At 41.5% G+C, this 26,563-nt stretch overlaps 1 protein-coding gene across 11 annotated transcripts in view; it reads right to left on the bottom strand.

The window, feature by feature from the left end:
* LOC132400831 (dystonin-like) overlaps positions 1 to 26,563 on the bottom strand; it is a 363,464-nt gene that overhangs the window by 143,321 nt on the left and 193,580 nt on the right. For all 11 annotated transcript variants that reach the window (XM_059982254.1, XM_059982250.1, XM_059982247.1 and 8 more), the window contains 2 exons: positions 22,019 to 22,514; positions 17,980 to 19,451 (listed from right to left, as the gene is read on the bottom strand). In XM_059982254.1, coding sequence (XP_059838237.1) covers positions 17,980 to 19,451; positions 22,019 to 22,514 — 1,968 coding nt within the window. The remainder of the gene's footprint in view (positions 1 to 17,979; positions 19,452 to 22,018; positions 22,515 to 26,563) is intronic.

The raw sequence follows: 26,563 nt of genomic DNA on the forward strand, positions 1-26,563 counted from the left end.
CAGAGTATGGTTACACGTGGAATCTAGCGCCTTTGATATCTAACAACCTCCAGTCCAACTCATTACAGTTGCATTACTCCAGAATGCAGAGTTGAGTCTCATTATGATCCAAGTGAACTAGCAATTTTCTCCAAACCAGTATTGGTGTGTTAGTACCACTTCATAGCATTTCAATTTAGACCTAATTCTCCATCATAACCCTGTAAGAAACTAATTATTCAAAGACTGAATTTAGGGTAATGTCAGTAAGCAAATAGTCGCACATGTGAACTTTCCACTCAACCTTAGCAACAATAAAAACTCCTTTTTAAAAAAAATACAAGAGGTTAGTTACAGCACAATAATAATGAGACTGAAGTGCTCTGAAGACAGACAAAACCAATTAAGGACTGTGTAACCACTGTCTGAAAGAACTGAGGCCCAAATAATGTAATAAATCAACACAACGTTAAATCGCCAGCAAGATTAAGTCATTATTAAAAATACTGCGGGCTACAACTACCACAGAAAAGCTAAATAATCTTTATTTAACACTGCTTGTTCAATCATTGCTGCCATGGGAAGAGGAGGGTGTCAAGGTAAAATGACACACTGCCCCCTGGCAAAAAACTTACAATTCTGAGGTCTGTTTCAAAAAAAATTTAAAACAAACAGTGGGAAAACCATTCCACGCAAATATGGGAAACCAAGGAGCTAGGGCTTTCCTCTTTAGTGTGGAGGAGGATGAGGGGTTACTTTATAGAAATGTAGAAGACGCATAGAAAGAGTGGACAGCAAAAACATTCTACCCAGAGCAGAAATAGTTAATATGAGAGGACAAACTTTTAAGTTGATTGGAGGAAAGTATAGGGGGATGCCAGAGATAGGTTTAACACAGAAAGAGTGGTGAGAACATAGAGTGAACTGTCAGGTGTGATGGTAGGGCTGGATACATTAAGGACCTTTAAGAGATTCTTGGATAAGCACATGAATGAAAGAAAAACGGAAGGCTATGAGGGAGGGAAGGTTTAGATTGATTTTGGAGTAGATTAAAAGATTGGCACAACATTGTGGGCCAAAGGTCCTGTACTGTGCTGTCCAATGTTCTATGAGACACTGGCCAAAAAGTGGAAAAGCATGCTCACTTAACGCACACAATCGGAAGGACTATAGTTTTTAGCTCAAAGTCTCTGCAGCCTGCAGAGTTACTGCAGTGCAAATGCATCTGTTTCCTGTCAGGCATCTCTGCCCAGAAACAGTTAAATCTCAGTGAGGCTCCAGCACTCATGAGATTTGACAAATGTTAAGTCAAGGTTTTGACTGTGGAAAAAAACGCCAATTCACAAAAAATCAGTCTGAGATTCTATACTGTGAAGGTTATTTAACATAATAAACACATTCATTTATAAAATGCCTTTCATGACTTCATGATGTTCCAAAAAGCTTTACAACGAATTGCATACTTCTTCATAGCACTGAACGCACAGATTTGCCATGCCAGTGAGACAATGATCCGAGAATCTCTTCCACTTAGGAAACTTCCCTGGATTGTGTTATAGGAACCTCCAAGTCCACCTGGAAGACCAGATGGGATTTTGGTTTATCATCTGTTCTAAAGGATGACAACTGTTGACATTATCACCTTGGTTACGGGCTTATCCCTCTGAAATGAAGCGTGAACCTTTGACCTACAGGAAGTACGAGAGCTGCCACTGTTAGAAACTGTTCTTCTATTGTAATAAATTAATTGGATTGGGAGTGAAATAGAGATAGAGAAACTACTATTTGTATTATGCAGGAATGGAGATTAGGTTATGCACGGATGTCTCTGGTTATATAACAAACAAACAATGTTATGAAAAGAAATCGTAAGTTTTCCCTTGAAATTATTATATAACTTATTAAAAAGGGAGAACCATATGGAGGAGAGTGCTCTAGTCTTAATATGTCAAGTATGTTTATCTACACAATTACTGGTGACCGCTAGAAAGTAACTAGAAATCAGCTCAGATAGTTTAAACAGTTAATCATTTTCAACCATCAGCAGGAAATATGAAGTACTTAGCACAAGGCATTCTGTGCACACTTATATTACTACTTCACAAGTTGCATCTGTTTTCCATACATGAGTTACAGATGCATTGGGAATAAAAGTCAAATTCCATTAGTTATGGCAAAGCTTGACCTTAGCTACCGATTTTGTATTGTATTTTACAATCGATTTTCAATGTAGGGTTTAAAGAACTGTTTTCCCATGTACTAATCCAAAGCCTAACAAAATACATCTTTAAAATAAACAGTAATGGAATGAATAATTTCTCTAAGATCTCCTAGGTACTATTAAAATTAGAAACAATATATGGGGGAGAGGGGAGCATATACCCCATCAATTCTGCTGTGCCTTTCATAAAGATTACAGCTAATCTTTTGCCTCATTTCCTCTCACCTGCATATCACTTGATTCAAACAAGTTAGACTAATCATGCATGACCTTACAGTCAAGCTTGTAAGTTGTAGATTCCAAATTGTGCAGAATTGAAGCCCATTTATTTCACAGTTCACCTCATTGAGTCCCAACCAGCTCAATGTTCAAGTATTCCAAGCAGCCTCACTCTCCTTGTCTCTCTCCACAGCTCCTGAATTCTTTCCTTCCAGATACTTATCCAGCAACATTATAATGGAATCTGTCCCCCCCACATGTCTCTAAACAGTGCATTCCATATCAAAACCATTTGCTACATAAGAGATTTTTCCTTATGTCACTTTTGTTTGTTTTGCCAAACTCCTTCATTCTAAGCACTGTGGTTCAAGAAGCTTCTATCAACATCCTTTCGGTCTATAACATTTCTGCTCTTAAATCCCTCTCAGATCCCTCATAACTTCCTCCCAATAACCCTATTATAATTTTCATAATTTTCTTCTAAATACTCTCTCATTGTGATCGAAACTGTGGCACCCACCAATGGATGCAATGCTGATCCAAAGCCAAACCAGTAAAAGGGAATGGAGCAGAAGCCAGAATTAGAAGGTGGGAAGACTTTGTTCTGGCTTCTGCCCCTTCCTTTCCAGTCCTGATGAAGGGTCTCGGCCTGAAACATAGACTGTTTATTCCCCTCCATAGATACTGCCTGGCCTACAGTACTCCAGCATTTTGTGTGTCACATCACTCACATTTTCATCATTGCCCCTAACTATTATGTCATCAAAAAACACTATCAAGTTAGTTAAACATAATTTTTCTTCAACAGATAATGATAGCTTTCTCTGATCAATCTACTTTATGTTTTGAGAACTTTCTCCACTACTGAGAAACTGATTGAGTGATAGTACTGGGTTCATACTCCAGTTAAAATACTCAGTTTAGATAACATGGCGCTACAGTAGTGTAGTAGTTAGTGCAATTCTATTACAGCCTGGAGTTCGGTGTTCAATTCCAGCACAGTTTATAAGGAGTTTATACATTCTCCCTGTGCACCGTGTGGATTTCCTCCAAGTGTTCCAGTCACAGTCCAAAGTCGTACCGGTTAGTAGGTTAATTGGTCATTGTAAATTGTCCTGTGATTCGGCTAGGGTTAAATAGGTGCGTGTGGGTGGTCTGGCTTGTTGGACTAGAAGGACCTGTTCTGTACTGTATCTCTAAATAAATAAATAAACTTATCTTGTTTCATTCATTTCACTCATGGTGAAACAGGACATTCAACCTATCAAGCATATGCCTGCTCTCAGAGCAATCCTACACCTCCAATTATTCCCTAATAAACAATCCTTTCACAGAAGTGCATTAACTTTTCAAGTTCACCTGCCAATCATCTACACTAAGAAAGTTTACAGAAAGCAATTAACCTGTTAAGCGGCAAGACTTTGGGATGAAGGTGGAAAGCAAAGAACCCTGGGAAAATCCAAGGGGCAGTGCCCGAAGTCAGAATTGAACCAGAATCCCTGGGGCTACGCGGCAGCAGCAACTGGTCGCATGTACAAGAGAGAATCGTAAAATGGAGTCATTACAATGCCTATATTGTCCAACCTAGTCTATTGCTCACATATAAAAATTTCAAAGTCAGAGTTAAATTCATTATCAAAGGACGTGTATGTCACTATATACTACCTTGAGATTCATTTTCCTCCATGCATTTACAGGAAAATAAAGAAATACAATAGAATTTATGAAACAAACTATACATAAACAAAGACTGACAAACAAGACAATTTGTGCAAATATTAAAAATAAATAATAGTGAGAACATGATTTGTAAAGAGTCCTTTGAAATGAGTCTGTAGATTGTAGAATTGCTTTAGATTTTTCCAACAACTGAAAGTGGAAGGCTAACCTATGCTAGGAGATCAATCGCAGTCTCCTGTAATGCTGCATAAATTACTCCTATTGATGAGGTTTTACTATAAACTTCCATTGCTAATCATGTTCTTCTATAAATTTCTCTTGTGATAAAGTTTAGTCTCTGCTCCTTTCTGAAGTAGACCTCTTTTCATCCAATGACAGATTACAGCAGCACCCATAACCATAAAACTGAAGACATTTCCAATGCTATTCAACTTAATTATCCTTCATTTCTGGATCAACCCCACGTGACCCTCCTTCCTTCCTTCCTGACTTTACCTCACAAGTGCCTCCAGATCTCCATCTAGTCATATTGTGATGAAGGGATTTGGACCAAAACTATAGCTCTTCATTCCTTTCCATAGATGCTGACTGACCTGCTGAGTTCCTCCAGCATCTTATGTATGTTACTCTGGATTTCCAGCATCTGCAGAATCTCTCAAGTTTAAGATCTCCACCTGGAATGCTTTGAATTCATAGACCTTTAGAGAGAAATTCCCACTGCATTTAATGCAAGGCAGTGTCCCTTGATTCCACTCTCAACTGAACTTTGAGATTAGTCATTAGTGTTGGAAAATCCCCTTCTCTTCCAAGACTGGTCAAAATGTCCAAGAAAACTGTTAGGAACACTTTTCTAAATGCAAGCATGACTAAACTGCTTTAGATTAGACCATTATCATATTAACAAATCTGCGCAGTTTATGGATCCCAGATTGTGTAGAATACAAAGCCAATGAGTGTGCCACAGTAGTGCAGCAGTTGGCACGATGCTATTACGGCTCAGGGCATCGAAGTTTGGAGTTCTAGCCCAATGTCCTCTGTAAGGAACCTCTATGTCCTCCCCCCATGGAATAAGTGGGTTTTCTCTGGGTCCTTCAGTTTCCTCCCACAGTCCAAAGTCATAGCAGGTAGGTTAATAAGTTGTCCTGTGGTTAGGATAGAGTTAAATCAGGGTTGTCGGGGGTTGCTGGGTGGTGCAGCTTAAAGGGCCAGAAGGGGCATATCCATGCTGTATCGCTAAATAAATAAATAACAACCATAAGACTTAGATACTTGCTCCCCCATTTTTATTCCACTCTGACCTGGCCTGATCCATATCAGTTGGCCATTCTCTGAATTAGTTGTAAGCAATCTATCCTTTGAGGCAGATCTTGCAATCAAATCTCACTTCAGCCAGCCAGGCAGCCATTTTGGGCAATGTTACCTAACCCAGCTCTGTTGTTTTGGAAAGCTGGAAGGCCAAGGCTACAGAGTCCTCCCTAGCAACATAAGCAATATTTATTCCTCAATGAACTTTCAAACAAATTACATTGCAGTTTGTGGGAGCTTACTGTCTCCAGACACTCTGCTACATAAAAACAGTGGTTATATTTCAAATGCAGTGGTTGGCCTGTTCACTCGTCATCAACCTTTGGATATCCTGAGCTCAGAGAGGAAATTTGCAAGTTTTTTTTTCTGTGCAGGCATATTAAATCATGGATGGAATGACATACAGTGTGGAACAGGCCCTTCTGGCCCACCGAGCCTCTCCATTCAGCAACCCACCTACTTAATACTAACCCAATCAGAGGACTATTAACCTACTATAAAAGTATGTCTTTGTACTGTGGGAGGAAACCAACGCAGTCACAGGGAGCTCATACAAACTCCTTACAGATGGCACTGGAATTGAACTCTGAACTCCGATGCCTGAGCTGTAATAGGGTCACACTACCTGTTGCGCTAATGTGGCACCCCAGTGCCCCTCTTTAGCAGTGGTTGGTCTCGTCACTTCTCATTATCAGCTTTTGGTCATCCCGAGGTCAGAGTTTTCTCTCTCTAAGCATGTTAAACCATGGATCATATGACCATAATTAGCCCATGAAAACAAAGCCTGAAACAAAATGTTTGGAAGTTTTCATTGAGCAAATGGTTAAAATGCTGGAAATTCTCCACTTGAAGTTGAGCATAAAAAAAGTGTCCATCAAAGCCTGTGTATGAGATCATCTGTTGCTCCAAGTACTCAAAGCAAATCAAGTGATACACCACACCAGAACAAACTACCATAACCTCTTTTACTATCCGTGTTCATCTGCAGATCATGAACTCTGCTGAAGGTAAGCTTGCTGTGAAGTATTTAATTCAATAAAACCTCTTAAATGTATAATTAATTTGGGATCAATCAGGCAAATACTGGGCTAATTAAAGTCTGCTTTCAAAGCAGAACAAATTGTATCTGTTTACTAATGCTCTTGGAAGCACCTGCTAAAGCACATTAAACAGGAGTTAAAAATAAGAAAAACGCCATGAAGATTATAGGGTTTATCGTGGTAGGCTCAAAATCCAGAGGCATGGGCAGAAGGATGGAAATTCCAATCCCATCATGACAGCTGGAGAAGGTAATTCAATTAATTAAGTAATTATTCAATAAATATCCAGCAACAGGAACAGGGACTATTAAGAAAAACACATCTGATTCACCACTGTTCTTTGGAGAAAGAATTCTGCTGGTCTCACCTGATCTGGCCCCATCAGTGTCCTGGAAGCACATGGCACAGTAGGAGGCCCTTGAGCCCGTCAAACTGAGGTGAGCAGCATAGAGGGACATGTCGGGGTTCGATCGCTGCCACTGTCTGTAAGGAGTTTGTATGTTCTCCCTGTGACCGTGTGGCTTTCCTCTGGGTGCACCTGCTTTCCTGTCACATTCCAAAGACGTATGGGCTAGGGTTAGTAAGTTGTGGGCATGCTATATTGGCTCTGGAAGCATAGTGACACTTGCGGGCTGCCCCAGCGCAACCGACATATTTCTCTGCATGTTTCAACACATGTATGACAAATAACGTTAATATTTAGTCCTTCTCTGAAGTGCTCCTGAAACACATTGGCAAAGTTTTTTACAGTGCATAGGTGTGCAGGCTTAAAGCTCCACATTTGCGGATGATGCAGTTTGGAGCTTCCCATGATGGAGCAGACTCGATGGGCCAAATTGCCTGATTCTGCTCCTATGTGTTATGGGCTTATGACCTTGGAGTTGTTGAAAGCAGTAAAGAATACTAATAGAGTCTGAGAGGGTCTGGCAGATCGGGCAGACAAGCGGGAGCTACAGAGAAATGAATACAGAAAGTCATGAACTGAGATATATTTGGCAGAAAGAATAAACAGAAATGTTATAGATTAAATAGCACCATTATAAAAGAAAAGGAGAGGAGGGACCTAGCCTGCACCACACTCTGTAGTGTATCATCTAATCGATCACATCATTGTTCAGGATACTGACTAAGATTTAGTGAGAGACATATTAACAGCAGCTCCAGACTTACTAGTAAATGAACTGCCAACCTCCAGAAGCTATAAAAGCAGGATTACATGATGAACAATGAAAGCGGTACGCCACAAACAGAGTGAGTGAGTCAGATCAGATCTCTACAGTCCCAAAAAAATGCAGTCATAAAGGGAGATAGTCAATTAAACAAGCAACAGAAGGAGGGTTTATTAACTACCCATCCTCAAGTTCGGGGCATTCCAACTTGCAATATAAAGACAATGCTGGAAGAACATTAGAACAGGAAAAGAACGAAATTCAAGGTAGATTTATTATTGAAGTACCTTGAGGTGCATTTTTCTTGCAAACATTTACAGGAAAATTTAAAAAAATATACAATTAATGAAAAACTATGGAGTTTAAGTTATTGGGTGTATTTAAAGTGGAGTTCTACTGGCTCTTGATTAGTCAGGGCATCAAAGTTTAAGGAGACAAGGCAAAAAAATGAGGTTCAGAGGGATAATAAATCAACCATGATGGAATGGCCGAGCAGACTTGATGGGCTGAATGGCCTAGTTCTGTTCCTATGTCTTAGCATTTTGAAAAACAAAGGCTAGCTACAGCTTCAGTGGATTGATGGTGGATGGGGATGAAATGTATCCAGCTTCCTGACGAGAGAGGCGAATTATTTGTCCTCTGGGAGCTGGATTTGATCCACTAGTGTTTTGTTTTAAAGAAAACATGTTTGCTTTGAATGTTACTGAGAATTACCCAAATGTGACCACACACTCAAGAAGGCAGCATCCATCAAAAAGGACCCCCACCATCGAGAACATGCCCTCTACTCATTACTAAAATCCGGGAGGAGGTACAGAAGCCTAAAGACATTGCTTTAGGAACAGCTTCTTCACCTTTGCTATCAGATTTCTGAATGGACAATGAACCCATGAACTATTTTTGCTCTCTTTTTGCACTGCTTATTTAATTAGATGTATATATGTGTGTGTGTGTGTTTGTGTATATATGTAGTCTAGTGTAGTTTTTTCTGTGTTGTTTTTTTACATAGTTCAGTCTAGTTTTTGTACTGTTTCATGTAGCACCACGGTCCTGAAAAATATTGTCTCGTTTTTACTGTGTACTGTACCAGCAGTTATGGTCGAAATGACAATAAAAAGTGACTTGACTTGAGAGAGAGATGTATATTTACATTTTATTATTGCACTGCTGTCCTGCTGTAAACAACAAATCTCATGACAAATGTTGGTATCAACAAAACCCTGATTCTGGATCCTGTACCCCAGTGTTATACAGTGGCAGGTGAATGCCTACCCATACAGCACCTCAGCATTAAACACAAACAGCAACCTGCATTGTACCCCAGTGTTATACAGTGGCAGGTGAATGCCTACCCATACAGCACCTCAGCATTAAACACAAACAGCAACCTGCATTGTACCCCAGTGTTATACAGTGGCAGGTGAATGCCTACCCATACAGCACCTCAGCATTAAACACAAACAGCAACCTGCATTGTACCCCAGTGTTATACAGTGGCAGGTGAATGCCTACCCATACAGCACCTCAGCATTAAAAACAAACAGCAACCTGCATTGTACCCCAGTGTTATACAGTGGCAGGTGAATGCCTACCCATACAGCACCTCAGCATTAAACACAAACAGCAACCTGCATTGTACCCCAGTGTTATACAGTGGCAGGTGAATGCCTACCCATACAGCACCTCAGCATTAAACACAAACAGCAACCTGCATTGTATCCCAGTGTTATACAGGGCACACCTCTCCCGCCATTACAGTGCCACAGTATTGTAGTGTGTCATCTGCCTTGCCAGTACGTAGCCCAATAGACATACCATTACCAGTAATAATACCCCACTGTTAGACAGGGACAGATGAATCCTTCTTCGTACTACGCCCTATTATGATAGAGCAAACCTATTGCCCCACCAGTAATTATAGCAAGAGACTTGTTCCCACTGGTGCTGTGCCCTAAACTTATACAGTGACAGACCAGTATTGTACCTCAGTGTTATACAGTGACAGTTCCATTCTCACCAGTACTGTATCCTAGTGCTGATCTGAATCTGTCAGTGGATTTGGATGGAAGAGAATCTGATGGATCCTGGCACACAGCAAAAAATAGTTCCATGTCTCTGGCCAATGCCCAACCTTTTCCCACTCTCTGTACCCAGCCCTGGTCTGGTCCTTGGACTCTGACAAGAGGCCTGGTCTGGTCCTGGGTCTCCACCCCCAACCTCAGTCTGATCCAGGGGTTCTGGCCCCAACCCAAGTTCCTGGGTCCCTATGAACATCTTCAGAAGGGTTCTGGGGACCTGAGAGATAGCAGAAGGTGTCGAAGCCCAGCACTGGCCTGGAGCTGTGACCTTGTTCCACAGAACCTCCTCAGCATCTCATTCAATATTACCGAGGATGAAGTCATCTGTGGCTGTTCCCTCTACGGAATTGGGACTGGCTTGGTTATTCCTGCCCCGCCGTAGAGCCCTGGCCAGCTTTACAGGAACATTGTCTATTTGGTACAGGGCATCCAACTTGCTTTAGATAATGCAATCCGTGGATCACAAGGGACTATTGACAACATTAGCTTATCACCTGGTCGATAAAGTTGGCCTTGCAAGGATCCCTACACCCATAAATAACTACATTTTTTTTAAGCTAACACTATTAAAAGCAACAGGATATTGAAATCATTACAATGTTATCCTCTGGTCGAGGGGAAGCTATGACTCTTAGCAATCTCCCTTTGACTCTTCCAAAGCTTTTATCCTGTTGTATTTTTTCCCACAACTTCCTTTTTTAAAAATATCCTGTTTTAAGCTTGTCACTTCTTTCACCTTTGACGCGCCTGCCTCACAAACTTCACTATTTATTCAAGCATGTGAATTTCAAGGGAACAGGATTCAATAAAACAGCAAAAACAAACCATAACACAGCAAAAACAAACTAGCAAGAGGATTTAAAATGAAAAGGAAATAGGGCCTAAATGATATATAAACATCAGGAAAAATTGCTGTGAAGAAAATTACACTGGAAGTAACAAAACTACAAAAGGCACTCAGCAACACAATATATAGACTGATTCTTCAACAGGGTTGCCTCTTGCACTGAGTGGCCACTTTACTAGGTACACCTGACCACCTGCTTGTTGATGAGCTGATGTTTAACTCCATTTTGTCAGTAAAGCATTCATTAATCTCCAATTAAAGTATCAAGGAAGATTGAGACATTGAGGCGATTGTGGGAGGCCAGCGAGAGAGCTGCACTGACTGCTTTCCTTTAGAGAGAAGGAATCTGTGAGCGGCCTATCACTGTGTGGCTTGCTGAGCCAGGCAGGTAGGCCTCTCTGCCTCATATGGTTTGCCTCTTTTTCGATGAATGTTGGCGATATCATTGGATGGTATCGTAGTTCTGCGTTTATGCATTAGACTGTTTTATTTATGGATTGTGGACTTTTTCAGACTTAGGGTTTTATATTCCTTGTTTTTTAATCACCTGTTCCTTTTCTGTTTTGTTGTGTGAGGGTAGTGTGTTTGAGGATTGAACTTCTGCTGTGTCCTGCTACTTATTGGTGCGGGAGGAGGGGTTGTTTTTTTTTTGGGGGGGGGTTGATGTTCTTGTTCTGTTTTGTGGGAGTAGGGGGTTTTGGGGGTTGACAATTGGGATGCCATCTCTTTTTGGGCAGGGTGGTTGGGTTTAATGTTTCACTCTGAATGACTTTCATGTTCAAAATCAGAATCAGGTTTATTATCACCGGCATGTGATGTGAAATTTATCAACATAACAGCAGCAGTTCAATGCAATACATAATACGGAAAATTTAAAAAATAAATAATTAAAAGATAAATGAAATAATAATAAAAAATAAGTAAATCAATTACAGTATACATGTATTGAGTAGATTAAAAAACATGCAAAAAAGAGAAATACTGTATATTTAAAAAAGTGAGGTAGTGTCAAAGGGTTCAATGTCCATTTAGGAATTGGATGGCAGAAGGGAAAAGCTGTTCCTGAATCTCTGAGTGTGTGCCTCAGGTTTCTGGACCTCCTTTCTGATGATAATGGTGAGAAAAGGGCACGGCCTGGGTGCTGGAGGTCCTTAATAATGGAAGCTGCCTTTCTGAGACACCGCTCCCTGAAGATGTCCTGGGTACTTTGTAGGCTAGTACCCAAGATGGAGCTGACTAAATTTACAACCCTCTGCAGCTTCTTTCTGTCCTGTGCAGTAGCTCCCCCATACCAGACAGTGATGCAGCCTGTCAGAATGCTCTCCACGGTACATCTATCGAAGTTTTTGTGTGTATTTGTTGACATGCCAAATCTCATCAAACTCTTAACGAAGTTTAGCCACTGTCTTGCCTTCTTTATAACTACATCGATATGTTGGGACCAGGTTAGAACCTCAGAGATCTTGACACGCAGGAACTTGAAACTGTTCACTTTCTCCACTTCTGATCCCTCTATGAGGATTCTTTCTTTGTTTTGTGGCTATCTGGCGATGAAAAATTTCAGGGTTGTACATAGATAGATGTTTTGATAATAAAAGAACCTTTAATGCAAAAACTAATCAACCAATCATGTGACAGCAACTCAATGCATATAAGCATGCAGACATAGTCAAGCGGGGCAGTTGTTTTTCAGATCAAACATCGGAATGGGGAAGAAATATGATCAAAGGGACTTTGACAGTGGAATTATTGTTGGTGCCAGACAGGGTGGTTTGAGTATCTCAGAATCTGCTGATCTCCTGGGATTTTCATGCACAATAGTCTCTAGAGTTCAGAGAGAATGGTGCATAAAACAACAACAAAAAAAAAATCCAGCAAGCAGCAGTTCTGTGGGTGAAAATGCCTTGTTAATGAGAGAGGTCAGAGGAGAATAGCCAGACTGGTTCAAGCTGATTGGAAGGTGACAGTAACTCAAATAACCTTGCATTATTACAATGGTGTGCAGAAGAGCATCTCTGAATGCACAACACAACGTGCTAATAAAGAGTCCACTGGGTGTAGATTTAATACTTCTTCAACTGCCAAAATGTAAACAATTGAAAGGTGAGTTATTTTCCACCAAATTGAAATCGACAATGCCTGAAAGATTAGTAGAAGCAGATTAAATAGGATCTTCCATTAGTGAATCAGATAGGAAGTTGAACAGGAAAAGGAGGAAAAGCAAAGGGACAAACTGGGAACTGGGTGTCATGGTGATGTAATGGTTAGCGCAACACTTCACAGCAGCCAGCCGTAAGATCAGGGTTCAATTCGCACTGCTGTCTATAAGGAGTTTATACACTCCCCCCATGACCAAGTGCACTGGTTTCCTCCCATATCCAAAGCCACACAGGTTAGAGTTGTGTGTATGCTATGTTGGCATTGAAAGCAGGGTGACACTTGCAGGCTGTCCAGCACAATCCTCATTGATTTGATTTGATGCAAATGACACATTTTCACCATATGTTTCGACTGACATATGACAAATAATGCTTGAGGCCCCACTGTTGGTTGGGGCAGACTATGGATGTTGTGTCCTAGCTGCCTATGTGACACGCAAAGCGGAGCAGTATGATATGCAGAGAAAGTTGTTGCCCATTCAGCAGGCTTCCCCTCTCCACACAGCTAATGAACACAAAGGAACAACAGTTTGGCACCAGTGGCCAGTCAGCATTGAATTCAACGTAGGACTGTCTTAGGGACTCTAGCTCCAGAATTTTCCTTAGGGTTTACTCCTAAAGCTTTTACCCCATGAGTGGGTAAAGGTGTAAGATAGTAAAGGTTTGCCATCAGAGTTTTCCTTTTTCCAGACGAGCTGCCAACCACAGCTGATGAGCCACATCTGCTCAAAGCAACTGGTTTTGCAAGTGCCTATAACCATCTTCGCCACTTCTGAAAGTAGAAATGGTTCTGCCTGGCTTAGTAGCTAAACCACACGTGAGGGCCAGGAGCTGGACTTGGTTGTCACAGCCAATTTGAAATGCACAATATTGGGAACATTTAATAGGTAATGGGAGCTTATCCTCATTACTACCCCTGACTGTAAATAAAGCTGATCTCTTAAAAACCCATGTGGGCTATTTTACTCCACATCCGTATTTTAACCTCTAACTTTATTTTTATATAACTCTTTATTCTGTATAATTGTTGAATGTTGTTTTTTTTAGTTGTATGGAGCACAGCAAATTCATATGGCAAAGAAAGCCGATCCGTGACCCTTCCCTAATACTGAGACTGATGGTTGCTTTGCCGATCAATATTGATAATGATAAACAGTGACAGTGGAAAGCAAAGTCTGAAGGGAGTCGGATGTGAACTCATTAGTAATATCCCAAAGAGAATTGGATAAATACCTGAAGGGGAAAAGATCTGTGTGTATCTTCATACCTTCAGAAACATGAAACTATTCCCGATGACAGAGATGATTGAAGGATTCTGATGTACTTTGCTTGTAATTAAGGTTTTGCATCATGAAATGGAAGATTCAGTAGAAGAGAGCATTCAGTCTTTCAAATCTTCTCCCTATGTCCCTACTTAAACAACATTTTGATTGATTTGTCTTGTAACTCCACCATCTACCGTCACTCTACAACCTTATGAAAAATTTATCAAGCCCAAAACTTTAAACTATTAATCAATCTGGCATTTACTGTGCCTGTGAGAGAGGCATCCTCTCCCTCATCATTTCTTGCTTCCTCATCTTGCTTACAAATGGTCTGATTCTGATTCTGAAGTTGCATCTATTTGTTCTACATTTCCAGCAGCAAATGCAAATGTCCTGGCCGGTTGTGCTTCAAATTGTAACTTCCTGAAGCTAGTCCAAATGTCACGATGTTTGGATACGTTCTGGAGCATTCTATTTACAAGCTCCAATCTCCTCGGCATCATGCATTGTGCAGAATGATGGATGAGACAATATTCTTTATTAAGCATGCTTCTTTACTTCACAATATTTGAAGTACTTCAAAAAATATTCAGCCAGGGAATTATATCCAGAAATGATTCTGGTGATTAGAAACCAAAACAGGCTCATGTTTTAAAATAAGCAGAGGACACACAGTTCTGGTAGGGATATTAAAAATATTTATGATAAGCTTTCATGCCAAAAGAAAAAAAAGTTTTAAATTAAAACAATTATTCTCACAAGCACCACTCCCCAACCCTCTCTTCAACATCTCATTACTCAGTTCCAAGACCACTGCTTGTTTAAGTACACATGCTGATGGACTGGGAGGAAAGAATTACTTGACCTTAATCATTTTTATTCTGATTTTCTGCCACATATACTCCTATGGGAAGTCAGCAGGAAGAATAAGGGTCAATTCTCCTGTTCCCCAAACCAAGAGTGTCATTGCCATTTATAACTAAACCATTACTTGCCACATTGGACACTGGATATCTTAATATAATTGATTTAAAATTAGCACTCTCAGAGTGAAATAGAACATAGAAAATTACAGCACAGTACAGTCCCTTCAGCCCATGATGTTGTGCCAAAATCAATCTAACCCTTCCCTCCTACATAGCCTTCCATGTTTCTATTATCCATGTGCCCATTTAATAGTTTCTTACACATTTGTAATGTATCAGCATCTATCAAATATGTAGGTGCATCTCTCAGAAATGTAGTCTGACAGTGATTGTCATCGAGCTGAGGTTCTGACACTGAACTGACTGGGAGATTAAAGCTTGGTCAGAGAAGAAGGTTTTAAGGAACATCCTAAAGTCGTCCCTGTAATTAGCACCAAGGCAACTGAACACAATTATTAAGACTGGAGGAAAGGAAGGTGTCTGGAATTAGAGGAGCTCATAGATCTCATGATGCAACAGGACTGGAGTTTGTTTCAACATCAAGGATAGGGTAGAAAGAGAAGACTTTGAACAAATATAGAACAGTGCAACACAGTAGAAGCCCTTCAGCCCACATTGTTGTGCTTCCTTTTAAACTACTCTAAGGTCAATCTAACTCTTGTCTCCTACATAGCATTCTATTTGTCTTTCATCCATGTGCTTATCTAAGAGTCTCTTAAACGTTCCTAATGCATCTGCCTCCACCACGACCCCTCACAATGGGCACCAAACATCTACCACACTCGGTGTAATCTCATGTTTTTTTTCATACAAGTGACATGGAAGCAGGCCTGTCAGCTCAGCTAGACAATGCCAAACCATTTAAACCGCCATTACACATGCATTAGTACTGTACAGGGTGTATCTGAGAACAAACACTTGAAGTTAGTAGCCACCAGTAACTCAGAGAATTTGAAACCTGTCATCTTCCCTTCCATCTTCATCCCCTCACCTTTTCCTATTCTTTCCCCCACTCCTTTATTCCCTCATCCTGACATGTTTTGATGCTCTCCCGATTATCCAACTGGCAAAGAGCTTCTTATTCATAATGTTCTTTGTGAAACATAAATTCTAAATTATTTAACTGCAGAACTGTTTGCCATAAATTCCTTTAGCATTCCTGAGCCATTATTTTGTGTAGCTCTAGATCTACAAGCCACCCTAATGTATGTTAGGGTTGAGTTAAAGGGAAATGGAGGTAGGCAGCCTGACTTTTTACAAGGTAGCTCACAACATCTAGAGTGCAGATGAACAAGCCATTCACTCAAACCACTGTGTTTACATTCCACACACACCCAGGCTTCAGCAAAACATGTTCCACAGTCTCTTTGTACTTGCTTTTATATACAACCACATGCCATGCTAGATAATCAACCAACCTTGGGTGGGCTTGAAGCTCCAAACTCTTCTGTTAATAGTCAATTACATACATCTTTCGTACTATAAATAGCAAGAAACTTCTTTATTTTGTCATTACGATTTGGACCACTGGGTAACAGTTTTGTTTATGCTTTGTTAATCGTGTTAAACAATATAGGGATGATACCAGACCCCTCAGTCCATGGGCTGAACAAATAGGTAATTATAGGTTTCAGTCACTGAGAAAGATCACGGAAAACAATTACAATAATGACCAGGGAGAGTGGTGGAATGAGACCTGAGGTAGGTATGGGTGGATAGTACCAGAGTCACAAATAAGTATTGGACAATGTAAAAGTTTATAACATCTAAGACTTACTTTTATCTTAACCAACAACTCCTTACTGTCTACCCTTGATTACATTGTGCCTTTTGAAATAATGGTTCATACAGTATCTGAGAGCTTTGCCCACTAATTTACTTGTCACAGTAAATTAGCTTGGAATTATTTAGTCTGTTAAACAGCAGTGTCACATTTCCACCTTTGCATCCCTCTGCTCCATGCCTTTAGACAATGAGAACAAATATCTCCCGAAGTGTTTTCCCTATTCCCTCCCTTATACAGAACATGCGTACAGAAATATATCCAGCCACCACCACTACTATGTCATTTCCTGCCAGCCACCTTATGTACAGTCACTTCTATACAGAGTCACTTCATTGACATACATCAATCTATGTGTATAAACTATCTTTCATATTTATATTTATTGTTTTTTATTATTATGTTGCAAAGATGGAAATGTGACACTGTTGTTTAACAGTGCTTGTTAAACAACACTGTTAATATTATTAGGCTGCTTATTATTTTATTATCACATTCTTTATCTTACTATGTTTTTTTGTGCTGCATCAGATCCGGAGTAAACATTATTTCGTTCTCCTTTACGTCGTGTACTGGAAATGACATTAAACAATCCTGAATCTCTTAAAAGCTAGGGCTAACTTTCAGCAAAGCAGATGATTTATTGACTTTTGATGCCAAACTTATTACATATTCCTCTTCCTTCTGCTTTCATTTCCAGCCTTTCACATGAACCAGCTTAGTCACTGGAAATAACAAGAGCCCAATGGGCCAAACAGCCTCCTTTTAAGGTATAACTTTCTGTAATTAAGTCCACAATCTTTAGGAGAAATAAAGAGGTAGAGCTGGAAGATAAAAACAGGGAAGGTGTTGTTCAGGGCAGGGTGAGCTGTGGTTTTGAAGAGGGAGAGATTGTAAGAAAAACCAAAATAAACCAAGCTGTCGTAATGTAGAACATAACAATATGGCACATTCTGGGCCTTTCAACCACAATGTTCAGCTGACACATTAACCTACTCCAAGATCAATCTAACCCTTCTCTCCAAATTCGACCATATACTTCCACTTTAATTTCATCCGCGTGCATACCGCAGAGTCTCTAAGAATCATACTTTAGACACAGAAAACACTACTTGTACCTGAAAATCAGAGACAATATAGGCAGAGTTTCATTTCCACCTGATTTTGCATTGGCCAAAACTCCTCAAAGTACGATGACTCATCAGTTCAGGACCACAAATTGTGCAGATGTCACCAAATTAACCCAACATTAATTGAACAACCAAATAATTTCTATGCTGAGAGACAGATTTAGAAATGAATCCATACCTTGAAAGATTCCAGTTGCTGATTGATGACCTCCGTTTCCATTCCAACGCTGCCCTGATTCTCCTCGTGTTCCTCAGCCGTGGTCATGAGCTCACTGAACATTTTGCTTTTGTTGTTGAATTCTTCAACGTGTATGAGGGTGCCTTCCACCTGCTCCTGTCTGACTGTCGCTCTGTCCAGCAGCTTATTGCACTGTTTGCTTAAAGCCTCCAAGTCCCGCTTCAACCCCAATAAATCTGGAGAACTGGAGGACTCCAGCATCTGTTTGCTCTCCTTCTTCGAGACTTCAATGTTTGCCGTTAGCTCCTGGAGTTTGACGATGAAGCCTTGGATGTCATCTTTCTGAGTACGAAGGCAATCCAAATCCCTTCCCACGGGAGCCATGCTATCCAGTTCATCGTCGAGGTCAGCAAATAAGGAAAACATCTCCCGGATGTTGTTCTGAAACTGCCCAATACCTTGGAGCTTGGCCTCCAGGGAAGAGCACCTTTCTCGTACTTGCTGGCTCACTGACTCATAGTCTTCCTGTAAAGCATTAGCCTTCTGCAGAAGCAAGGGTGCATCTTCTCTGCCAGAGGCAGCAGAGGTCAATCTCTGAGCGAGACACTTGACCTTCTCCACTTGTGATGTCAAAGCCTGAAGCATCTTCTGTTGGGCATTCAGGTTGGTCAAGCTCTTGTTACTGTATGCTTGTGGCCCAAGTGTATCGTGGTGATCCAGTTGCTGTTTGGCCCCCTCTAACTGCTCCTTTGTATCTCTGAGAGACTGATGAAACTCCTTCAAACATTTGGCCACCTCATCCAAGGAATCCTTTTTCAGGCGGAGCTGGTCAGCGATCAGATCCACCTGCTGGTTGACGAATGCCTTCTCACTCTGGACTTCCTTCACGTCTGCCTGGCTAGCTTCCATTAAGCAGTCTGCAGCATTATTTAAATTCTCAAGCGCCCTGCGATGTTTGTCCATGTCATTCTGTAGGGCTTTAATGCTTGCCAAGGAGGACTCTATTTTGGCCGCATCACTACACACTTGGACTTGCGAGGACTTTGCTTCACATTCTTTTATCCATGGTAGAAGGTGTTCAGTACATTCTCTGTACTTCTGGGCTTTCTGCAAACAGTCTCTCAATTTCTCGTGCCTGTTTTCCACTTGCTTGGACAGGTCTTCCCAGGTGCTCCTGAGCGCTGCAAGTTGTTCCTGCAAGGCGGTCTTCTCTACCCCGGGCTGCATATTCTGAAGGAGCGACTCGCCTTCTGCCATGATCATCTCATAGCAGCCAGCCTTCTGGGCTAGGGATTTCTGAAATGCTGCCTGCTCATCGATCAACAAGTGGAGGAGGTCCAGCTTACAAGATATAGGAGCCCTCTGCCTCTGCTCATCACTTTTTCCACACATCCAGGCTTGGAAATCATCAAACATCTTTTGGAACTGCTCGGAATTAGCCAGTGCTGACTGAAGTTGATGGACTCGTTTCCCTTTAGCAAAAATAAAAATAATTGTAATGCATTATTTTGTGGCTTCCTTATTTCCCACCCCATATAGAATGAAACCTACAGCATGTATACAATCTCTGAATATTGGAAGATCTGCAGAGCGTGGACATGGAGAGAACCTTTCCAATAGAAGGAGTGTCTTGGACCCAAGAGTACAGCCTCAGATGAAAAGGATGTACCTTCAGAACAGAGATAAGGAATTCTTCGTCATCTGTAGAATTCATAGCCACAGACGGCTCTAGAGGCCAAGTCATTGGGTATATTTAAAGCGAAGGTTCATAGGTTCTCGATTAGTAAGGGTGTCAAAGCTTATGGGGAGAAGTAGGACAAGGGATTGAAAAGGTAATGATTCAGCCAAGATGGAATTGTGGAGCAGACTATGATAATTGCGATACAAATGATGCATTTTGCTGTATGTTTCAAATTTAAAAATAAAGCTAATCTTTATCAATCTCTCCACATAACTGAAATCCCACATCCCTAGTCCCAGTATAAGAAATGTGTTTATCCTACAAATTAATAAATTTGGTCCAATCTTTCATTTTAGATTTGGATACTGAATCCAATCCAGTTTTATTTTTAAGTTTTACAATTGCAATTAGTGCCTCTGTTTGCAAAACTAAGGCATTATCAGCCTTCACGAGGAAATCTGCAGATGCTGGAAATTCAAGCAACACACAAAAAAAAAATGCTGGTGGAACGCAGCAGGCCAGGTAGCATCTATAGGAAAAGCACTGTCAACGTTTCGGACCGAGACCCTTCGTCAGGACTAACTGAAAGGAAAGTTAGTAAGAGATTTGAAAGTAGTGGGGGGAGGGGGAAATGCGAAATGATAGGAGAAGATAGGAGGGGGTGGGATGAAGCAAAGAGCTGGAAAGGTGATTGGCGAAAGTGAAACAGAGCTGGAGAAGGGAAAGGATCATGGGACAGGAGGTGTAGGGAGAAAGGGGTAGGGGAGCACCAGAGGGAGATGGAGAACAGGCAGAGTGATGGGCAGAAAGAAAAAAGAGGAGGGGGGAAAAACTAAATATATCAGGGATGGGGTAAGAAGGGGAGGAGGGGCATTAATGTAAGTTAGAGAAGTCAATGTTCATGCCATCAGGTTGGAGGCTACTCAGCCGGTATATAAGATGTTGTTTCTCCAACCTGAGCGTGGCTTCATCTTGACAGTAGAGGAGGCCATCGATATACATATCTGAATGGGAATGGGACGTGGAATGACAGATCAGAATGGGAATGGGATGTGGAATGACATTATCAGCCTTTTTTATTTGTCTTATCATCTTCAAAGGTTTATTTGTGTGAACCCCAGAAACCCTTTTCTTTAGAACATTGGAGCAATCCATTGATAGGGGAAGTTTACTTGTGGCCAGGATCATAAAGGTGCTGGGCTCTTTTCACTCTTGTGACCTAACAGCTCAGTTCCTGGGCTTTGGTTATTGTTTATTATTCAGCTTACTCTCTTGCTGGTCAAATCTCCTTTCAAAACACACTGAAAAATTCAGCTAGTGTTTCTATAGTGTCAGCTGTGATGAACCCCATATTTTATAAATGAACTGAGCATTAATCTTTAATTGTTCAAAGGATCTTCAACTTAAAACTTTAACTCTGTTTCCTCTCTACAGACACTGCCTGACCTGTTGAGCAATTTCAGTTTAGAAAAAAAATAGATTAGCACCATTTGCAGTTTTTTGATTGCCATCAACAAAGTCTCTGAACAAGATCGTTTTTACTGTACTAACCATTCTCTGCATCTCTGATGGGAATTCATAAAGTTTCTCAAGTAAGAGGTGAAAACATGAAATGCAGGTGTAAAGCAAGTCAAGGGTTAGGAAAGAGGTAAAAAGCCTATGCCTACAAAAAGTGAGAGCAGAAACTGCTCACACACACAAAATGCTGGAGGAGGAACTTTGTAAGTCAGGCAGCATCTATGGAGATGAATAAACAGTTTCATTTTGGGCTCAGACCCTTCATGATCACTGCTCAGAGTTGTAGTACGCATTAACAAACATGATAGAAATAAAGGTCAACATTTTGGACACATCTTCAGATTGTTCTCTTCATCCTGTATCTTTCCAGGGAAGAAGTGGCTAAGACAAGCAGACTTAATTTTAAGATGATTGGAGGGGAGAATAGGGTTGATGTCAGAGGCAGGCTTTTTACACTGAGAGAGGTGAGTGCACAGAACATGCTGCTGGCTCAGAGGCAGATACATTAAGGACATTTAAGAGACACCTAGATAGGAACATGGATGAAAGAAAAATACAGGGCTATGTGAGGGTGAATGGTTAAATTGATCTAAGACTAGGTGAAAAGTTTGGAATATCATAGTGGGCTGAAGGGCCTGTACTGTACTCTATAAACTCTAACCTACACTTGGTTGATAAGCAAAAACTGCAGATGCTAGGATTATGAACGTCCAGTTTCAATGAAAAGTCATAAAACTGAGGTCCCTACCCAGATGCTGCCTGAGTATTTGAAGCATTTTCTGTTTTAACTCTTGAAAACAGAAATCATTGCCAATTCAATGCTGCGGTTCATTGGCGCACCTGCTCGCTCCTCAAGATCCTGAAATGGCTTCACGACATTGTCCAACTGCCTGGTGAGCTCAGCCCTCAGGTACTGCTCGCCGACGAGGACTGAGATCTCCTCACAGAGGGTCTTGGCCTCCTGCACACCCTTCTCCTCCTGCTCTAGCTCTGCCCGGAGTTCGCTGGCTTCATCCAGCTGACGCTTCAGGGCTTCTGGCTGGGCATCAATCGGTGGCTGGCTGGCCAGTTTAGCATCCAGGGCGCTCAGCTTGCTTGAGAGGTGCCGGACTAGATCTTGGTACTGGGTACTTCTGATGATAGCCTGGTCAATGAGGTTAGAGCGGTCAACCAGCTGCCCAGTCAGACTGTCCCATTTCTGCGTTACAGCAGCCAGCTGGTCACTGACAAGGCCCGAGGTTGGAGCAGAGCCATCCGGTTGACTCAGGATACCCTCAGCAGCTACTTTCAACTGCTCGTGTTGTGGCTTCCGTGTCTCAAACTCCTTCAGCAGGATCTGTAAGTGTGAGAGAGAAAAATAAATCCACTAGAAGGCAGGAAGTGGCTTTTGTACAATATTCACACCATCCCTTCAGTACCACTGACATCAGAGGACCTAAGCAATATGGATTGGCAAGTGTAAAGTTCAGGTTCAACGAGGTGACCACAATCCAACTCTTCACCTTTCTCAATGACTTTGTCATGGGAAATTGCACGGTGTGTTCACACCACCAGGTTAAGGAACAGCTGTTACTCCTCAACCATCAGACTCCTGAATCAGTGTGGATAACTTCACTCACCTCAACACTGATCTGATTCAACAACCCATGGACTCACTTTCAAGGACGTTTCAACTTGTGTCCCCACTATTTACTTATTTAGTTAGCTAGTTAGTATTTGCACATTGGTTGTTTCTCAGTCCTTGTATGTAATTTTTCATTAATTCTATTGTATTTCTTTGCCTGCAAGAAAATTAATCTCATGGTGACATATACATACTTTGATAATATATTTAGTTTGAATTTTGATGTGAGCTGCACAACACATCACTGAGAAGCTGGTTGCAGTATGTTTTACACGCACTATCATAATAACATAAGAAATAGGATCAGGAGTAGGCCATCCGGCCCATCGAGCCTGCCCCGCCATTTCATAAGTACGTGGCTCATCTGTCCGTAAACTTACCTGCCTTTTCCCCATAACCCTTAATCCCCCTTCTATGTAAAAACCTGTCTAACTGTTTCTTAAATATATTTAGTGAGGAAGCCTCAACTGCTTCCTTGGGCAGAGATGGGTAATCTATGCTTGCCTCAACTCCTCTTCTGTGCCAGTTCCCTATAATCCTCAATTCCTCGACCTACCTATGCACTATGAACAACCCTTCTGCTAACACAAATGTTAAGCATCTGGTAATATTCATTAATATTTGATATTAGCATCTGGTTATGTTTGGTGTGGATGGTGGTGACTGATGTTTAAATTCAGGCGCTGCTACCTTTATGATGCAATGGCTTTATTTCTTATTAAAACATACAGCACGGTGACAGTCCTTTCCGTTCCAACAAGCCCAGGTCACCTAGTTACAGTCATGTGACCAATTAACCCACTAATCTGTATGTCTTTGGGATGTGGGAGGAAACCCAAACATTCATGGGGAGAACAGGCAAACTCCTTGCAGACAGCAGCAGGAACTGAACCGGGATCACTGGCACTGTAATAGCAATACGCTAACCACTACGCTATGGTGCCTCCTCTTCGTTAGATATGACAAGATGGTGACAACCACAAGACTACTCATGCCTAAAACATTCTTTGATATAAACCACCTAATACTTCATGCACTGTTCAGGAATCTCCCCCAACCATAATGTTTCATCTGACTAAATCCTTTTCTTTTATACATTCATGGAATATGAGCATTGCTAGCTCATTTATTGCTCATTGCTAATTGACTTTGAACAGTTGGTGGTTGGGAATGTTGTCTTCTTGAGTCACTGCATTTCATGAGGTGAAGGTATTCCCACTGTGCATAGTGGGTAGCTGGAATGTTCCATTACCTTTGAACTGTCAAACCTTAAAAATGGGATATAGAGCAAGAACTTCAAACATTCTGAAAGGACGTTCACAGTAGCTGCAAAAATAAAAAACCCACAATAGAATCGATGAAAAACGACACAGAAACATAGATGGACAAAAACCAATATGCAAAAGAAGACAAACTGTGCAATACAGCAGAAAAACAAATAATAATATATAAATAATGAATAATATTGACAATGTGAGTTGTAGAATCCTTGAAAGTGAGTCTTTCCAGCAGTTCAATCAGTTGCAGGAGTAGCGCACAATGAGGAGATTTCTCATTGAAATTGCTCGTTGAAAAGGAGTGATTCACGGGTGTTCAGTGTAATTCCAGCAGCTCAGTCAGTAAATAAGGTACAGAAAGCACAAGCAGAGCAGCCATTGTTGAGAGTGGGCCAGTGGTGAGAATGGGAGTGTCAGGCTTTGGCTCAGAAGAGGTGTAGGCTCTGGGTAAGTTTCTGTTTAAGTTTCCCTTTTTTTCTTACTGTGTCAAAGTTACTTGGTAAATGGCCATTGTGTGTTCTTCATGCCGGATGTTGGAGACCTGGGAGAAACAGAATCTTTCAGAGAACCTACATCTGCCTGAAGTGCATCCAGCTGCAGCACCTTGAAGACCGTGCTAGGGATCTGAAGCAGCAACTGGATGACCTTCAGCTTGTATGGGAGAGTGAGAAGATTGGAGTTACAGGGAAGTAGTCACCCCTAAGTTGCAGGATACAAGTAGCTGGGTGTCTGTCAGGAGCAGGTATGAGAAGGTGAATAGGCATTTAGCACAGAGCACCCTTGTGGCCATTCCCCTCAATAATGTTACCGTTGCAGGGGATGACTTCCCAGGGGAATGCTATGGAGACCGTCACTGGCAGTAAGCATAGGTCTGTGGTGTAGAAGGGAAAGAGGGAGAAGAGGGGAGCGGTAGTGATAGGGGGCTCAATAGCCAGAGGAATAGATAGGAGATTCTGTGGATGTGAATGGGACACCTGGATGGTATGTTGCCTCCCAGTTGCCAGGGTCAGGAACGTCTTGGATTGTGTCCATAGCATTTTGGGAGAGCAGCCAGAAGCCTTGATACATATTGGTACCAATGACATGGGAAGGAAAAGCAAAGAGGTGCTGAAGAGAGAACTTAGAAAGCTTGGCAGAAAGCTAAGAAGCAGAACATCCAGGGTAGCAGTTTCTGGATTGTTACCTCTGCCACGTGCCAGTGAGGGTAGAAACAGGATGATTTGGCAGGTAAGTGTGTCACGCACTTTGGTAGTAGAAATAAATGTGCAGACTATTTTCTAAACAGAGAGAAAATATAAAAATCTGAGATGCAAAGGGAATTGGGAGTCCTTGTGCAGAACATCCTGAAAGTTGACCTGCAGATAGAGACAGAGGTGAGGAAGGCAAATGCAATGTTAACATTAATTTCCAGAGGTCTAGAATACAAATGCAGGGATGTGATGCTGAGGCTTATAAGGCACTGGTGAGGCCTCACCTTGAGTATTGTGAACAGGTTTGAGTGGCTTATCTATGAAAAGATGTGCTGGCATTGGAGAGGGTTCAGAGGAAGTTCACAAGGATGATTCTGTGAATGAAAGGGGTTATCATCTGACGAACGTTTGATGGCTCGGGGCCTGTACTTACTCAAATTTACAAGAATGAGGGGGAATTTCATTGAAGCCTCCGAATGTCAAAAGGCCTGGACACAGTAAATGTGGAAAGGATGCTTCCCATGGTGGGGGATTCTAGGTCAAGAGGGCAGGGCCTCAGAATAGAGGGGCATCCATTTGAAACAGAGATACAAAGAAATTTCTTCAGCCAGAAGGTGGTGAATTTGTAGAATTTGTTACCACAGGCAGACGTGGAGGACAGGTCATTGGATGTATTTAAGGTGGAGATTGATGGGTTCTTGATCAGACACAACGTTAAAGGTTATGGGGAAATGGCCAAGAAGTGGGGCTGAGGAGGAGAAACAAGGATCAGCCCTGATTGAATGGTGGAGCAGACTCAATGGGCCAAATGGTCTAATTCTGTTCCTACATATTGTGGTCTTATGGAGTCCATAGTTTGTGGAATCAGTTCAGTGTTGAAGTGAGTGAAGTTATCCATGATGGTTCAGGTGCCTGATGGTTGAAGGGTAATAACTGGATGAATGAATCCAATTGAGAATTTTGGAGGAAAATCTTTACCCTGAGAACATGGGACTTGCTCCGAGAGGGACTGCTTAAGTTGACCTTTCAGGAGAAGCTCAATAAAAACAGTAGGAAAAACGGCAACAGAAGGAGAGGAGGAGGCTCAAGAGGAGCCTGCTGTGGTCTGGTGAACGACCAGGATGGATCTAAAAGCTAGCTTTATCAAAGATTAGCTTTACTTGTCACATAAGAACACACAGTGAAATGCATCATTTGCAACATCAACCAGTGCAGTCTGCGGATGGCTGGGGACGGCTTACATGTGCCACCACACTTCCAGCACCAGTACAGCTCATCATCCCCAACACATACG

This window comes from Hypanus sabinus, chromosome 10 (genome assembly GCF_030144855.1).
Source record: "Hypanus sabinus isolate sHypSab1 chromosome 10, sHypSab1.hap1, whole genome shotgun sequence".
Taxonomy (NCBI): Eukaryota; Metazoa; Chordata; class Chondrichthyes; order Myliobatiformes; family Dasyatidae; genus Hypanus; species Hypanus sabinus.